This window comes from Lepus europaeus, chromosome 8, assembly GCF_033115175.1.
Source record: "Lepus europaeus isolate LE1 chromosome 8, mLepTim1.pri, whole genome shotgun sequence".
In the NCBI taxonomy this organism is placed as follows: Eukaryota; Metazoa; Chordata; class Mammalia; order Lagomorpha; family Leporidae; genus Lepus; species Lepus europaeus.
In genome coordinates this window covers 90,547,443-90,563,407 of record NC_084834.1, presented here as the reverse complement: position 1 = coordinate 90,563,407, position 15,965 = coordinate 90,547,443, and the positions used below count along the sequence as shown (strand labels likewise).

At 47.8% G+C, this 15,965-nt stretch overlaps 1 protein-coding gene across 2 annotated transcripts in view; it reads right to left on the bottom strand.

The window, feature by feature from the left end:
- The window catches only part of GPAT3 (glycerol-3-phosphate acyltransferase 3), a 70,315-nt gene extending 67,602 nt beyond the window's left edge, over positions 1 to 2,713 (bottom strand). The window contains exons 1-2 of one of the 2 annotated variants that reach the window (XM_062199179.1): positions 2,684 to 2,713; positions 2,112 to 2,408 (exon numbers count right to left, since the gene is read on the bottom strand). In XM_062199179.1, coding sequence (XP_062055163.1) covers positions 2,112 to 2,252 — 141 coding nt within the window. In that variant the 5' untranslated portion in view covers positions 2,253 to 2,408; positions 2,684 to 2,713. Of the gene's footprint in view, positions 1 to 2,111; positions 2,574 to 2,683 lie in introns of those variants that run through there. The other variant, XM_062199180.1, reaches the window with a different exon arrangement.
- Positions 2,714 to 15,965: the final 13,252 nt, after the last annotated feature.

The following is a 15,965-nucleotide window of genomic DNA, read 5'->3' as shown; positions in this document are numbered from 1 at the left end:
TAATGCATAAAACTACATGATCCCTTAAAATAGTATGTAAATCACCAAAGAAACTAGAGAAATATCCAGTTCTGGTCAACTAGCCCAAAGGATATTCTTGGGACCAGGATGTAAAGAAAAGAACCAAATCAATTTGAGAACTTGGAACAATGAGTCACTAACGGGCCAGTTGTTGAATGGCATCTACAAGAGAGCAGAGCACTTGTCCAGAACTAAAGATATTCTACAACCAAATAATGGGTACAATTTTTTAAGGGAATGACACTTATAGTTGGGAAAAGCAACCCATTGCACTAACACCAGCCTAACAGAAACGGCGTTTAAACATCTCACACTTCTAGTGGAAGGATGCTATTTCCCTCCCCTGCACCTAAAACAACAATCACTCTGGGACCCCAACCTCCTTTCCTGATGAGTCCAGCTGCTCCCAAACACAGAAGCTCCAGGTAGCCATGACCAACAAAGCAGAGCTGGCTCACGAAGTGACTCCCTATTCAAATTCCACAGCTCTTTTAAGGAAACCTTGAAATACCGAAATGGGACAGACAGGAGTGAGCACCTGGAAGCCAACGCATGTGATGCAGCTTCACTCCAGCCTCACGTGGACATTGGCTGCTGGGTGGGAAAACAGTTCAGTCATCTCAGAGTTCTGAGAAGGAGGGAACACTAGCCACAGAGACAAGTTGGACAAGGAGATAAGCTGGGAGGAGCTGTGTCAAAGGTTAGTGCAGGGTTAGAGATGAACATCTGGCTAGGGCCAGCACTGTGGCATACGTAGTAGGCTAAGCCTCCACCTGCAGTGCCAGCATCCCATGTGGGCACCTGTTCTTATCCTGGCTTCTCCTCTTCCCATCCAGCTCTCTGCTTATGGCCTGGGAAAACAGTGGAAGATGGCCCAAGTGCTTGGGCCCCTGCACTGTCATGGGAGTCCTGGAAGAAGTTCCTGGCTTCTGGCTTCAGATCGGAGTGAACCAGCAGGTGGAAGACCTCTGTGTCTCTCCCTCTCTGTAACTCTGCCTCTCAAATAAATAATCTTAAAAAAAAAAAAAAAAAAAAGAACATATTTTTCCTTTAATAGCAAGAGACACTTACCCAATGGACCTTCAAAAAGTTCATGGAAATGCACATTATGAGAAAACTTCACACAGATGTTAATAATTATTTTGTACCAAAAAAACCCTTATCTTTTGTTTTTCTGTGAACTTTTTGAAAAGGCCTCATACAGCACCTAACATAGGCAGGCGTTTTTCTAGGGGTATCATGGACCCCGATCTTATAGCTGAGCATAAAGAGGCACAAGAAGTGGGTGATTTCCCTAAGGTCACACACAGACAGCTGGGATTCTGGTATCCCATCTAAGCAAACCAGTATCATCTACAAAGACTCTCGGTTCACAGTCCTGTACCAACCCAGCATTTAAACAAATCCAAACACTGAACTTACTTTGAGTCCTTATCTGTAAAAGGCCCTCCCAACCTTACAGAGCTTTTGGAAACTTAATTCAAACAAACAAACAAACAAACAAACAAACAAACAAAAAGCCCTGTGTCAGGGTAAGCTCCTTCTTACCCCCACTTCTGTTATTGGAAATAACAGAATAGACAGAGCTGAGGTCAAAGAATACACCCTTTCAATGGCATTTCAAGTGCCACCGGTCAGATAAAATTTCCATGACTCCACTAAAATAAAATCAGATGTCTTTCTGCCATCCAGCAATTGGGTTCTTATCTTGGGTGCACAGTAGAACAGGATGCCTTAGTACACAAAAGGACCTCTGAAACCTGAGGTTGTAAAAACCAGGGGAGTGACAGCTGCAGGGCACGGTGGACATAGACGGTGCCAGTACCAAGGCGGTCGCATTGTTATTCTAATCGATAAAATAGGAATAATAAAACGGGGAGGAGACAGTAGGGTGGTCCAGTGGTCTCAGCCCGGATCCCTCGGGTTCTGCGGGAGAAGTTGTGGAGCCGGCTGCGCTAGTGCGGGAGCGAAAGCACACGGGTTCCCCGACCACCGACCTGGCCCTCGCGTCAACTGGGCTCTGCCCGCACGAACACGGGTCCTGGCCGTAAGCCCTCAGAGTTGCGGGGCTCATCCCCCCGGGCCCTCACCTCTAAAGTTTTCACCAGGATCTTCATGTAGATCTCAGAGATGCCCAGGGACACACCGAAGGCCGAAGGTAGCAGGATGAGGCCGAGCACCAGCGTCAGCCAGGTGGACAGGATCTTCCCGGCCAGGTCTGCGCCGTCCATGGCTCGCCGCACGCGCTCCAGAGAGATCCGCGGTGGAGGTCCGAGCGCGACGTTGCGCGGTCCCCGGGCAGGCCAGGGAGGGCTGCAGGAGCGGAGCGCAAGCCCAGCCCCCGGAAAGCCAGTGCCGCAGCCGCCGCAGCCTCTCGGCACTCACCTCTGCGGGACAAAGAAGAGAGAAGTAAAAAAAAAAACTTTCAGGACCGCAGCAATTTCCTTCCTTCCTTCCTCCTCAGGCGCTCCTAGCTGCGCCAGTTAACTCTTGCGCTACGGCCCGGGGCTAGGGCTGGAGCCCGCCAGCCAGAGGACCCGAGCAGGCGGGAGCCCAGGGACACCGCGGCGCGGGCAGAGCGCGCCAGCGCACCAGGGACGCGCCCCGCCCCGTGCCTGGTTTCCTCTGGGTGACGACTGCGACAGCTCAGCGGGTGACTCACGCGGGCGCTCCCGGAGCGAGGATCCCTGCGGGCGCCCAGCTCCGCCGCCTCCGGGCTGCGGGCTGTGCGGGCGGCTGGCTGCGTTCCGGCTTTTCTACGCGCTGCCCTCGCCCCACCTCCTCCGCCACCCAACGGGGAGCTCCCAGGTCCAGAGCCGCATCCCGCAGGACGGCCTCCCTCCCTCCTTCCCCAGCACGTCTGCTTTCTTTCTGGGGCTTTTCCATCCGCTTTCCTTCGCCTCCGGAATCAACCACTGGGACGATCTTGTTTGCGCGGGTGTATAAAAACGACAGAAAGGGCAGAGGAGGGAAAGGCGGACGAGCAGCCGTTTATGTCGCATCACAGGCTCCCACGCCTGCCTCCCCTCCGGAGCTGTGGGGCTGAATCTTGCTTCTCCAGATAGTAGCAAGCTCTCTCCACCAAGCTCTTAATCCGCTCGGCCGCCATCTCCCTGACAGACCCCTCGGCTGCTCCCTTCCGTCCCCCGCAGTCTGCGCACTGACCGCACGGAGGCCCAGGCGGGAGCCCGTCTCCGCCACGCTGCGGGGCTCGGGGGTGTCGGGTGCCCCCCCAGCCCCCCCTCCCCTCCCCTCCCAAGAAGGGCGCTGAAGGTCAATCCCCTGAAGCTGTTTGCTCCACTGCGGTTCAGCTGGTGTTGAGAATGAGCCCGAGAAGGGCTGTTGAGAACGGGAGTCAGTGAGAAACTCGGGCCTCCCAGGGTTTCCAGATCGCCGCAGAATCAGACCTCAATCTCTGCATCGGGCCAAAAATCCCTGACAGAGATCTTTCCGGGTTGTTTTCAAGCTGGAAAAACAGGGAGGGCCGGCAGACGGAACTGAAGCGGTGCTAACAGCAAATACTGCAGAGAAAAGGATCCCTGCCCAGGGTGTGCAGGAAGTGGGGGGCCGAGGAAACGAACCCCCCCCCATCCCTTTGCAAAGAACGAAAATGTTTGTCCTCTGCACCTGCTGCCAGGTGGGTGTCACATACCACGTCCCCCCCACCACACACACACACACACACTGAAGGGGTCAGAATCCACCCAGCAATGCATTAGTGTCAGAAACTTGGTTTCCCAAAATTAAAGGTCGGTATGGGCTGCCAGTTACCAAAACAAGGAAAACGACTGCGGGAAGTGGCCCAAAGTCCTTGCTAAAAATGAGTGTTTAGCACAAAATCTCAAAGATTTTTATTGGTTCTCTTACACTACACATTCAGGCAAAACTTCAGGCGAAAGTCTTGTGCTCAAGCATATTCTAGCCCTGAGTGCACACAACTGCCAGTGGTTTTATTAAATTTTAAGTTATTGGGGGCCTGTGCTATGGCGAAGCAGGTTAATGCCCAGGCCTGAAGAGCCGTCATCTCATAGGCGCACTGGTTGTAGTCCTGGCTGCTCCACTTCCAATCCAGCTCTCTGCTATGGCCTGGGAAAGTGGTGGAAGATGGTTCAAATCCTTGGGCCCCTGCACCCACGTGGGAGACCCGGAAGAAGCTCCTGGCTTCAGGTCGGCACAGCTCCAGCTGTTCTGGCCAATTGGGGAGTGAACCAGCAGATGGAAGACCTCTCTCTCTTTCAAATAAATAAATCTGTAAAAAAAAATGTTTAAGTTATTATCTTCAGCTGGAAAGAAACTTGCATCTACTGATTCACTCCTCAAATTCCCGCAACAGCCAGGGCTGGTCGAGGCTGAAACCAGGAACCCAGAACCCCAGCTTGAGGGCTCCCAGGTGGGTGGCAACGGCCTAAGCACTTGAGCCATCATCTGCTTCCTCCTAGGGTGCACCAGCAGGAAGCTGGATCAGAAGCTGAGGAACTGGGACTCCCGCTGGCATTCCAACGAAGACTGCTGCACCTGCCTCTCTGGTGATGTTTACTACTCATAGCCAAACTCCGTGAACTAGTTTTGGCTTGGAGGTTGCTTTCTGGAACTGCTTTGAAAAGCTCCATGCAGAGATCTAAAGGCAGCCTGGTTCAAAAGTTCTGCTTTCCGGCTGGCGCTGCGGCTCAATGGCTAATCCTCCACCTGCAGCACTGGCACACCAGGTTCTAGTCCCGGTTGGGGCGCTGGATTCTGTCCCGGTTGCTCCTCTTCCAGTCCAGCTCTCTGCTGTGGCCTGGGAGTGCAGTGGAGGATGACCCAAGTGCTTGGGCCCTGCACCCATGGGAGACCAGGAGAAGCACCTGACTCCTGGCTTCGGATCAGCGCAGTGCGCTGGCCTTGGCAGCCATTGGGGGGTGAACCAACGGGAAAGGAAGACCTTTCTCTCTGTCTCTCTCTCACTGTCCGCTCTGCCTGTCAAAAAAAGAAAAGTTCTGCTTTTCACCTAAAAACACAGGAGAGGCAAGATAAGATCCCACAGGACGCAAAGGCTCACTTTTGCAGTGATACCTGAAGGACGGGCTCCAAGCCTGTCCCTCTCCTTATCTCCCTTTCTGTCACTCCACTGCACCTTAAAGACGTGAGGCCAGACTGATCCTCCCTTCCTGCAGTCCTAACTCCCTTCACTGACTGCATTCCCTTCCTAGGGCTGCTGTGGGGGTGGTGAGTGGGATGTGGTGGCAGGTGGGGGTCATGATGGGACCTGAGTTTAGGTTTTAATCCATGCTCAGCAATGTGCCCTGCTCTGCCATAGCTGTTAACTGATTAACTGTCCCCATCTCTCCTCCTGCCATCCTTCAGCCCTGGTAATTAAATTTAGAACATCTCTGAAGTTTTCTCTTTTTCAAAAGCTTTGGATTGTTGATATTCTCAGGAATTGATGCCAAATTGTGGCAAATATGAGGTGATGGCTGGAGCCAAACAATGAACATTGATTTAATTGGAGAGGCGGGGTCAAGCTGAAAGATCTGAGGGCGAAGCAGTTTTGATCTGAGGGGCAGTTTGTTCAACAGACAAGTCTTGCATTGCTTTTCTCTGGTCACTTTACAAGACCTGTCTTTTCTCTGCTTTCATTTTACACCTTTCTTGGGACTTGATCAGATCCTGCCTTGATCTGTGTACTTGATTAACCACCCCATGCAAACAGCTTTCTATCAGGAACAGCATCACTCATTGGTGCCTCCCTGTCCATCATTCCACACCTCCTCCAGCTGCATAGAACTCGGCTTCTAATACACTTTTTTTCAAAGCCAGCAGTGCCTCCACTTAGCTCCAAATAAAACTCCAGTTGTCAAATATCTTAGGCAAGATCTTGAAGCATTTGTAGGGGTGAGAGAACTCTTTCTCTCCTTCCTGTTGAATTTCAATATTTAAGATCAAAAAAATGCACTGACAACAGATTAGCAAGAGAAAGTGCCAACAGATTTATTAAGTGCACAAGAACTTTACAGGAAAGGAGGTACCCAATAACCCCATGAGATTGACGTTTAAATGCCTTCTTCAAGGGAGAGGAAGTGGGGTTGGTAGCATTACTTAGGCCAATACCTAGGGCCTAGTCTAGTTTCCACCCCCAACCCTAACATTGTTTCTCTTTGGGGCTGGTGTTGCTGGCATTCCATATGAGCACCAGATAGAGTCGGCTGTTCCACTTCAATCCAGCTCCCTGCTAATGTGCCTGGGAGCAGCAGCAGATGACCCAAGTACTTGGGCCCCTTGCCATGCCTGTGAGACCTGGATGGAGTTCCTGGCTCCTGGCTTCAACCTGGCTCAGCCTCAACCTTGACAGCCAATTAGGGAGTGAACTAGTAGATGGAAGATCTTTCTGTCTGTCTGTCTCTCTTTCACTCTCACTCTGTCACTTTGCCTTTCAAATATAAATATTTTATTTATTTTTTATTTTTTTATTTATTTTTTATTTTTTTTTAAAAATTTCTGACAGGCAGAGTGGACAGTGAGAGAGAGAGACAGAGAGAAAGGTCTTCCTTTTGCCGTTGGTTCACCCTCCAATGGCCGCCGCGGTAGTGCGCTGCGGCCGGCGCACCGGGCTGTTCCGATGGCAGGAGCCAGGTGCTTCTCCTGGTCTCCCATGGGGTGCAGGGCCCAAGCACTTGGGCCATCCTCCACTGCACTCCCTGGCCACAGCAGAGAGCTGGCCTGGAAGAGGGGCAACCGGGACAGGATCGGTGCCCCGACCGGGACTAGAACCCGGTGTGCCGGCGCCGCAAGGCGGAGGATTAGCCTAGTGAGCCGCGGCGCCGGCCTTGCCTTTCAAATAAATAAATCTTTAAAAGCTAACTAAAAACAAAACAAAATTCTCTTTGAAAACTGATGGCTTATAGCAGAAGTCCCTCTGCAAGCCAGCTGGTTTGAATCAGTGACATCAAAATAGCTGATAATGTGACCTCAAGCAGACCTGAAGCTTCATATAATCCAATTTCCATCCAGAAAACCACTCCCACCCCGGGGCCATGATAGCTGATGTGCATCCTGGCAACCAGTGAAAGAGACCATAAAAGGACAAAAAGGGGCTCTGTGATTCTTGAGATTTACACTACCCTTTTCCTGGGGGTTAGAGGGCGTGGTGGGGGGGAACCTTAATATTCCTGCCACTTACTAGTGTGTTCGTCCTCTGACTCCTCAGCTGCCAGCAGGCAGACAAGTCCATCAGCCAGCCAGGCTCCCGCTTCTCCGTTCTTCCATCGCTGGATAAAGCTGTGCCCTTTACGCAGTGTCAACTGCCTTACTGGCTCCGTGACAACACTGAACACACAGAAAGGATCCAATTTTGGAGTCTCTCCCCAAAGGGAGGGGTAACAAACAATTTTAGGGGAAGAGTAAGTAAGGTATTTTAAGGGAGGTGAATGAGCCCAAAAAACAATGTGGAGGCAAAGGCAAGTTTCCCCTTTACCTGTGAAGCTTCGCTGGAATGAAACTGAGGAAGACAGAGGAAAGGCACCTGGTGTGGCAACGTTCAGCAGCTCACAACTCTTCTTCCAGAGGGCAGGAAGCCCAGGAGGAGTGAATGACCCCACACAGAGACAGGCTTGCAAAGAGGCTCTCTTTGGAATTTGAATGAGCCCAAGGAACTGGAAAGTCCATCCAGGTGTGTTTGCATTCCTCCGGCTTTTTTTTTTTTTTTTTCTGAGATAGATAATGAAACTTCAGGATGGAGATGAAAGCCAGTTGTGTTATTCCCGTTTGCAGTCTTAGTCTTCATGCACTTAAGAGAATTCAGAAAAGTTCTCCTGGTGCTTGGGTAGGCAGAAGCAATACAATCTTTTCCTTTAAGTCAAATGCTTAACATGCCAAAAGAATTACCACCTTTTAGGGGGTATTCTCTGCTCTCCAACAAGAAACAGTGGATGGGGACAAAGTTCATCTGGACTCTGGGTATGAGATTTGACTTTCAGTCTCTTCTGTAATATTCCTTGGTTTATGAAACAACAGGGTGGGAGAGAGGATAGAAAGTAGTTTTATTGCCTTTTGCAGATCTGGTCTTTAGGTAAAAAAAGCAATGTTGGAAGGGCTGGCGCTGTGGTGTACAGGTTAAGCTGCTGCTTGCCAGTTAGCATCCCATATACTGGAATGCACTTGAGTCCTGGATGCTCTGCTTCTAATACAGCTTCCAGATAATGGTCCTGGGAAAGCAGCAGAAGGTGGCTTGAGAGCTTGGGCCCCTGCCACCCATGTGGGAGACCGGATGGAGTTCCTGGTTCCTGGCTTTGGCCTGGCCCAGATCTGGCTGTTGCGGCTACTTGGGAAACAAACCAGTATATGGAAAACTGATCCCTCTCTCTGTCTCTCCTTCTGTGTTATTTTGCCTCTCAAACAAATAAATCTTTTAAAAAAGATTTTTTAAAAATTTTTAAAGGAAATATTGGAGAAAATCCTCTTTTAGTATTTGCTGATTTCCAAGTAAACTGCCACCAAGATGCCATGTTTTGGGGTGACATCCCCTGGAGTCCTTCACATGCCACAATTTGCATCAACTTCCGGTGAATTCCAACAAAACCTTCCTCAAAATGTTTCCCTGGTTTATGCAGGGTTTCTTTTTCTCTGAGTCTGTGACCACATCATAAAGCTTCCCTCATACACACATGCACTCAAACAGCTTCCCTTCTATCTTTCATTCAAATGCCTCAGTCCACTGGTTAGGTATTCATCATGGTGACCCTACTAATTGCTGCAAATGTCTATTCCAATTTTGCATTCCAAAACTGGGGAAATAACCACAGGTTGGGATCAAAGACTCATGCATCCCACTGCTAGATGAATCTAAGCTAAAACTGCATTAATTACCTGATTTCCATAAGCTCCTTGTTTCACTAAGGCATAAGAGTAACATTTTGGGTCTCCAAGCAGTACTGTCAATTCAGAAACAGTGTGAGGAGTTAGGCTAATGGGCAGATTAGGTCTCTGTCAGAATGAAAAAAGGGACAGAGCCCCTTTAAGAGTGGGCAAAGTGCTTCTTCCCAGAGGGTATCTTTACCAACACTTAGTTTTATCATAAGAACAGGCTATACCTGACTACAAATTCCAGCCCTCTGATGGGTTTTTATCCCTGCCTGTGATTGGTTGCTCTCTCAGCCCTCTGGTTGTTATTCCAGCCTCCTAATTGGTTGTTATTCTAGATGTCTGATTGGTTGTTAATTGTTAGTCTGCTCCTCCCCTGATTGGTTAACTTTTGTACATAAAAGAGCCAGTACCTCCAGGCTTCCTAGGCAGTCCCTCACTTGGAGCCCCGTCCTGACTGCTGCAGCCGGAGGCTTCTCACTCTAATAAACCTCGCTTTGCTAACTGTCCCTGTCTGTGTGGAAATTCTTTGACATATGACAAGAATCAAGATCACGTTCATCATCCCATAACAGTAGTATCCAGTATTTTTGACCCAGATTTTTGAGCTTTTAATGAGATTGAAACATTTGGTAAGATTTCACTTACTAAGCCTTAACACATGGGTGAGGTAGTTAAGTAACAGTACTATCCATTTGAATACATAGCAGTAAACAAAGCCGTGAGTAAATGATGTGCTGAAACCTTAAGTAATAAGAATCAGATTAAACCAAAGAGGCTTGGGGTCTTCTCTCTAGCTTTAGCCTAAAGAAAATGAAATTTAACTTTTTACACTTTTTAAAGCATTATATCATTTAAGATTTTGTATTTGGCTTGCTTATTAGATGTGGTGTTTCTTCCAAGGTTGGTACCCTTTTCTTCAATAATATGGTAAACTGAACAACACTTAATTCAATCTAAGTCTGTTCTAACCTAACAGTACAAAATTAAGACATTATGAGAAATAAAATCACATTTGACATTTTTATTTTAGGCTGCAAAAACAAAAGCAAGCAACAAAAAACCTGAAATAGTCTTGATAAATGACGTAAATTAATCCTTTCAAAGAAAGCAGAAGGTAGATTTTAACACAAAGAAGAGATGCTTTATTAATGGAAATTAACTTTAAACATACAGTTAAATAATATCAGTCTAACTTTTGGAAATTCAACATTTTATTTACATCTTTATTTTGTAACTTTTTTTTATTTATTTGAAAGGGAGACATACAGACATACATCTTCCATCCACTGGTTCACTACCCGAATGTTTGCAACAGCCTAATTGAGCCAGGCCAAAACCTGGCTGGTTTGGACCAGGAGTCTGATCCAAATCTCCCATGTGAGTGGCAGAGAGCCAAGTATTTGAGCTGTCATCTGCTGCCTCCAGAGGTATACATTAGCAGGAAGCTAGAATTGAAAGTGGAGCCAGGACTAGAAAAAGCAGGTTCAGGACAGGAGAGTGCAGTGGACAAACCACTTGCTAAAAAGATGAGTGCAGGTAAAAGGGAGATATGTGCTTATCAGGCAAACAATGAGGAAATACACTGAAGGTGTTTCAGACAGGCTCATCACAGGTCTAGAGGCCGGGAAGGACAAAACAGTATCATGGAATGCAGGTGCCTCCCTCATGCACAGTCACTAGGATTTGTTTCCCTGTGTTCACTCAGGGGCTGTGGCCCTGGTTCAAGTGGTCCCAGGTGCAGCTTGCAGCAGACCTTGGCTCAGTGTCCACATCATGCTGGTGTTTCAGGCCCTCGGGTGCAAGAGTTATGGGGCCAGGGCAGCGTGCATGCTCTGAGATTTCAGAGGAAAGCCTGGAAAGTCAGGCAAAAGTCTGCTGCAGGGTTGGAGTCCCTGCCTGTGGGGTGATGCCTAGAGGAGCTGTAGGAGTGGAGCCAAAGAAGGGATTCCAGAGAGGTAGAGGGAATGCCCCCCTGGGAAGGCCACTGACATCAGTGTGCAGCCTCGGAAAAGCACTGTGTGGGGAGAGACCAACAAAACCACAGAGGCATGGAGGCCTCCGGGAAAACCTGGAGGCCCAGGCAGAGATCTGTCACTGGGGCAAAGCCACTGTCTCTAGAGCGATGCCTGGCCGAGCTGCAGAGATGAGACTTAAACCTGTAAGAACTGGGGCCGGCGCTGTGCACAGTGGGTTAATGTCCTGGCCTGAAGCACCAGCATCCCATATGGGTGCCGGTTCAAGACCCGGCTGCTCCACTTCTGATCCAGCTCTCTGCTATGGCCTGGGAAAACAGTAGAAGATGACCCAAATCCTTGGGGCCCTGCACCCACATGGCAAGACCCAGAGGAAGCTCTTGGCTCCTGGCTCCTGGCTTCAGATCAGCTCAGCTCTGGCCGTTGTGGTCATTTGGGGAGTGAACCAGCAGATAGAAGACCTCTCTCTCTCTCTGGCTCTACCTCTCTGTAACTCTTTCACATAAATTTTTAAAAAATAAAATAAAAAAGGTACCATAACTTCAACTAAATCTCAAAGGAAACTAAATCTCAAAGGAAACTCTGACTTTCAAATACATAAATAAATCTTAAAGAAAAAAAAGATTTTAATGTTTGCTCTGCTAGGTCTCTGTCCTGCTTTGGCCCAGTTACTGCTGTTTCTTCCTTTTGGGATGGGATTCTATATTCCTGCCATTGTGTCTTGGACTAATATAATTTGAGTTTGATTTTTACAGGGGCTCACAGCCAGAAAAGCTTGCTTAGAGTCTCTGAAGAAGCACTGGACTTTCAGCTTACAAATTAATGCCTGGTTGAGTTAAGACTTGGAAGCTATTGGGATTGAAATTATTGCATGTTATATATTAAAAGAATGTTGATTTCACAACTACCAAATGCTTTTTTTTGGTAATGTTTAATTACTTATTTTCATCTATTTGAAAGTCAAAGTGACATAGGGAGAGACAAGAACAGAGAAAGAAAAGTCTTTCATCTTCTAGTTCATTCCCCAAATGCCTACAATAGTGACAGCTAAGCTGGACAAAGTCAGAAACCTAGATCTCCATGCAGGTCTCTCACTTGGGTGGCAATGACCCAAGTACTGAGGCCCTCATCCACTGCCTTCCCAGGAGCATCTGCAGGATAGGTAGTGGAGTAGTTAGGACTTCAAATGGCAGTCAGATCTGAGCTGTAGGCATCCCAAGTAGTGGCTTAATCTGGTGGACTACAACACCTGCCCCCAACTCAGCTTTTAAGGCTTCTTTTTTTTTTATTTTTTATTTTTTATTTTTTTATTTTTGACAGGCAGAGTGGATAGTGAGAGAGAGACAGAGAGAAAGGTCTTCCTTTTTGCCGTTGGTTCACCCTCCAATGGCCGCCGCGGTAGCGCGCTGCGGCCGGCGCACCGCGCTGATCCGATGGCAGGAGCCAGGTGCTTCTCCTGGTGTCCCATGGGGTGCAGGGCCCAAGGACTTGGGCCATCCTCCACTGCACTCCCTGGCCACAGCAGAGAGCTGGCCTGGAAGAGGGGCAACCGGGACAGGATCGGTGCCCCGACCGGGACTAGAACCCGGTGTGCCGGCGCCGCAAGGCGGAGGATTAGCCTAGTGAGCCGCGGCGCCGGCCTTAAGGCTTCTTGACTGATTAAATCAGGCCTGTCCAGATTACCTGGGATAATCTTCCTTTTACTTAAAGTCAATTGATTATAGAATTTAATCATATCTATAAAATAAATTTCCAGCAACACCAGGTTAGTGTTAGATTAACAGGAATTGTATCCTGGCCAGGCTGACCCATCAAAAAGATTATCAATCACATATGTAAGAGAACAAAAATTTTTAAAAGAAAAATAATATCTTAGTATTATAAAAAATAGTTTTGGGCCTATAGACCCCTGAATGAGTGTGAGGATTTTTGGGAGTCCCCAGGCTATACTTTTACAAGTATAAAAAAACGTATAGACACTTCTATGGATTCTACCAACCCTGGATTGAAAATATTTGGAGGAGGGACTGGTGCCTTGGTGTAGCTGGTAAAGCCGCCGCCCACAGTGTCAGCATCCCATATGGGTGCCAGTTTGAGTCCCCGCTGCTCCACTTCTCATCTAACTCTCTGCTATGGCCTGGGAAAATAGTAGAAGATGGCCCAAGTCCTTGGGCAACTGCACCTACGTGGGAGACCCGGAAGAAGATCTGGCTCCTGGAAGAGAGCCTTCTTTCCTCTCTGCCTCTGCCTCTTTAACTCTGCCTTTCAAATAAATAAATAAATAAATCTTTTTTTTTTAATTTATTTATTTGAAAGAGTTACAGAGAGGCAGAGGCAGTGAGAGAGAAAGGTTCTCCATATGCTGGTTTACTCCCCAGATGGTCACAATGGCCGGAGCTGCGCCGATTCGAAGCCAGGAGCCAGGAGCTTCCTCTGGGTCTCAGACCCATGTGAGTGCAGGGGCCCAAGCACTTGGGCCATCTTCCACTGCTTTCTCAGGCCATAGCAGAGAGCTGGATCAGAAGCGGCACAGCTGGGACTCGAACCGGCGTCCATATGGGATGCCAGCACTGCAAGCACAGCAGCTTTACCAGCTACGCCACAGTGCTGGCCCCATCTTCTTCTTCTTCTTTTTTTTAAGTATTTGCAAACCACTCAGCGCCCAAGTCCAGTCAAATACTTCATCTGTGCTTAGACTGAGATCTATGCCAACACTGGAAGGAAACTGACATGGTGAGATGTCATCTCATGGCCCCCATGACAGAGTTGCTAGGAAACTGAGAATGATTGACACATCCAACTTTTTCTTTATGGGTAGACTTAGAGTGTAACCTCTAAATTTAGGATGTGGCCCCACAGAATCTAATCTACAAGTTTATTGGAACCACTGACATAGGCTTGATATCCAAACTTATTATATAAAGTTTCCTCATAGTGAGAACTAGTGGTGAGAATGTTCATCCCAGGACAAACTGTTATGCATACAATGAGGCACACTTGTTGAACAGAATAAAATGTCTCAAAGAGGAAGGGATGCAGCTTGGAGAAATGTATACCCAAGGAAGGAGAGACTTCCAACCAGAAAGTCCAGGCTCTCCTCAACAGCTGTCATAATCCAGACGGCAACAGGCTATTTGGCCTTTATAAATGTCCAAGCAACATTTTTAGAAAATTTGAATTGATTGCCCACATATCAAAACAGTCACACTAACATCAAATTTTCTAGATTTACTTAAAATCAGGTTTAGAAGAAGGAAAACTGGCTTCTTTGTAGTCTTCTAGGTTCTTTGGCTAGATTACTAATTAAGTTGACATAAATAGCATCCTATACTAAAGACAAGGCTTCTGGGGGTCTCCCGAGGGGTGGAGGAGGCAAGAGAGGGTGAGAGGATGAAATGTAGAGTGAACAGAGGGTGTCTCCTGCAGATGGAGTCTCTTAGGCAATGAAGGGTATTTGGGAGCAGCCCATATACAGATACTGTTACTAACATAGATTTCCTTTATAGTGGAGGTAAATTCACAACAGGACAGCTTTTCAGAACTACTACTTTGCCTGCAGTTTCTCTCTAGCTCAAAATATGCCACAGAAATCTATTTTAAGCTGTCATATTATGGCTTCCAGAGTCATATTTTGGGGTGGTGTTCTAACACAGGGCAACCCTGAGCTCACACTCCATTAGGCTATAACCTCCCACTGTGTCCTATTTTTCCATAGCCTCTCATCATCACAGTGGCATTCATGTGTTTCTTATAGCATAGGAGACTGAAGAGGAAAATAACAAACGCTTTGTACATGAGTACTTATCAAAAATTTTTCTTTCTTTCTTTCTTTTTTTTTTTTTTTGACAGGCAGAGTAGATAGTGAGAGACAGAGAGAAAGGTCTTCCTTTTTGCCATTGGTTCACCCTCCAATGGCCGCTGCGGCCGGTGCATCTCGCTGATCCGAAGCCAGGAGCCAGGTGCTTCTCCTGGTCTCCCATGCGGGTGCAGGGCCCAAGGACTGCCTTCCTGGGCCATAGCAGAGAGCTGGCCTGGAAGAGGGGCAACTGGGATAGAATCCAGCGCCCCATCTGGGACTAGAACCCGGTGTGCTGGCGCCGCAAGGCGGAGGATTAGCCTGTTAAGCCACGGCGCCGGCCCTCAAAAAATTTTCATAACCCCATCCACTTCTTCATTTTCATCAACTGCCCAATCTCTTTCAGTAGATATTTAAATGTTGATAAACTTCAGGTTGTTCTAGTTAAACAGAACGTGGTTCATTGGGACTTCCATTACCCCATCATGCCAAAGCTTCACATTGTCAGTAATCCTAAGAGCTGAGTTCCATGAAGAAGTAAGCTTGTCTCTTTTCCCTACTCCCTTCCCCCTCCCCCTCCTCCTCTTTCTTCTTCTCTCTCTCCCTCCTTCCTTCTCCCTTTTTCTTATTTTTTTCTTTCCTTCTTTCATAAAAAACAAAAAAGATTGGAGAAGTTTGATGACCAAGTAACTTATGCACCAGGATAATACTAAGATAAAATCCCCACCATAGAGGATTGCCCCTCTGGGAAGGTGAGGAAGATGACAACAAAAGTGAATAAAATTGGAAGATAGTAAAAATGTTCGTAAAAGTTTCCATTAAGAGGTATGCATTGTGGCGCAGTGAGTCAAGCCGCCATTTATGATTCCTGCATCTCATTCTGGAGTGCTGGTTTGAGCCCCAGCTATTCCACTTCCAATCCAGCTTCCTGCAAATGTACCTGTGAGGCAGCAGATGATGGCAGAATTACCTGGATTCCTTCCACCCTGTGGGCAACCCAGATGCAGTTCTAGGTGCCTGGCCTTGGCCAAGCCCACCCATGGCTGATGCAGGCATTTAGGGAGTGAACCAGCAGAAGGAAGGTCTCTCACTCTCTCTCCCTCTCTCTGTGCTACTCTACACTTCAAATTGAGAAATAAACAAAACTCATTTTAAAAGTGTTTCCACTAAGAAACTGATCACTCTGGGGAGGGTGTTGAGGTAAAGCAGGTTAAGCCACAGCTTGGGATACTCCCATCCCACACTGGAGTGCTCATTCAAGTCCTCCACTTCAGATTTCAGCTCCCTGCTAACTGCACCCGTGAAGCAGCAGATGATGGTGCTCTCTCTCCCCACCC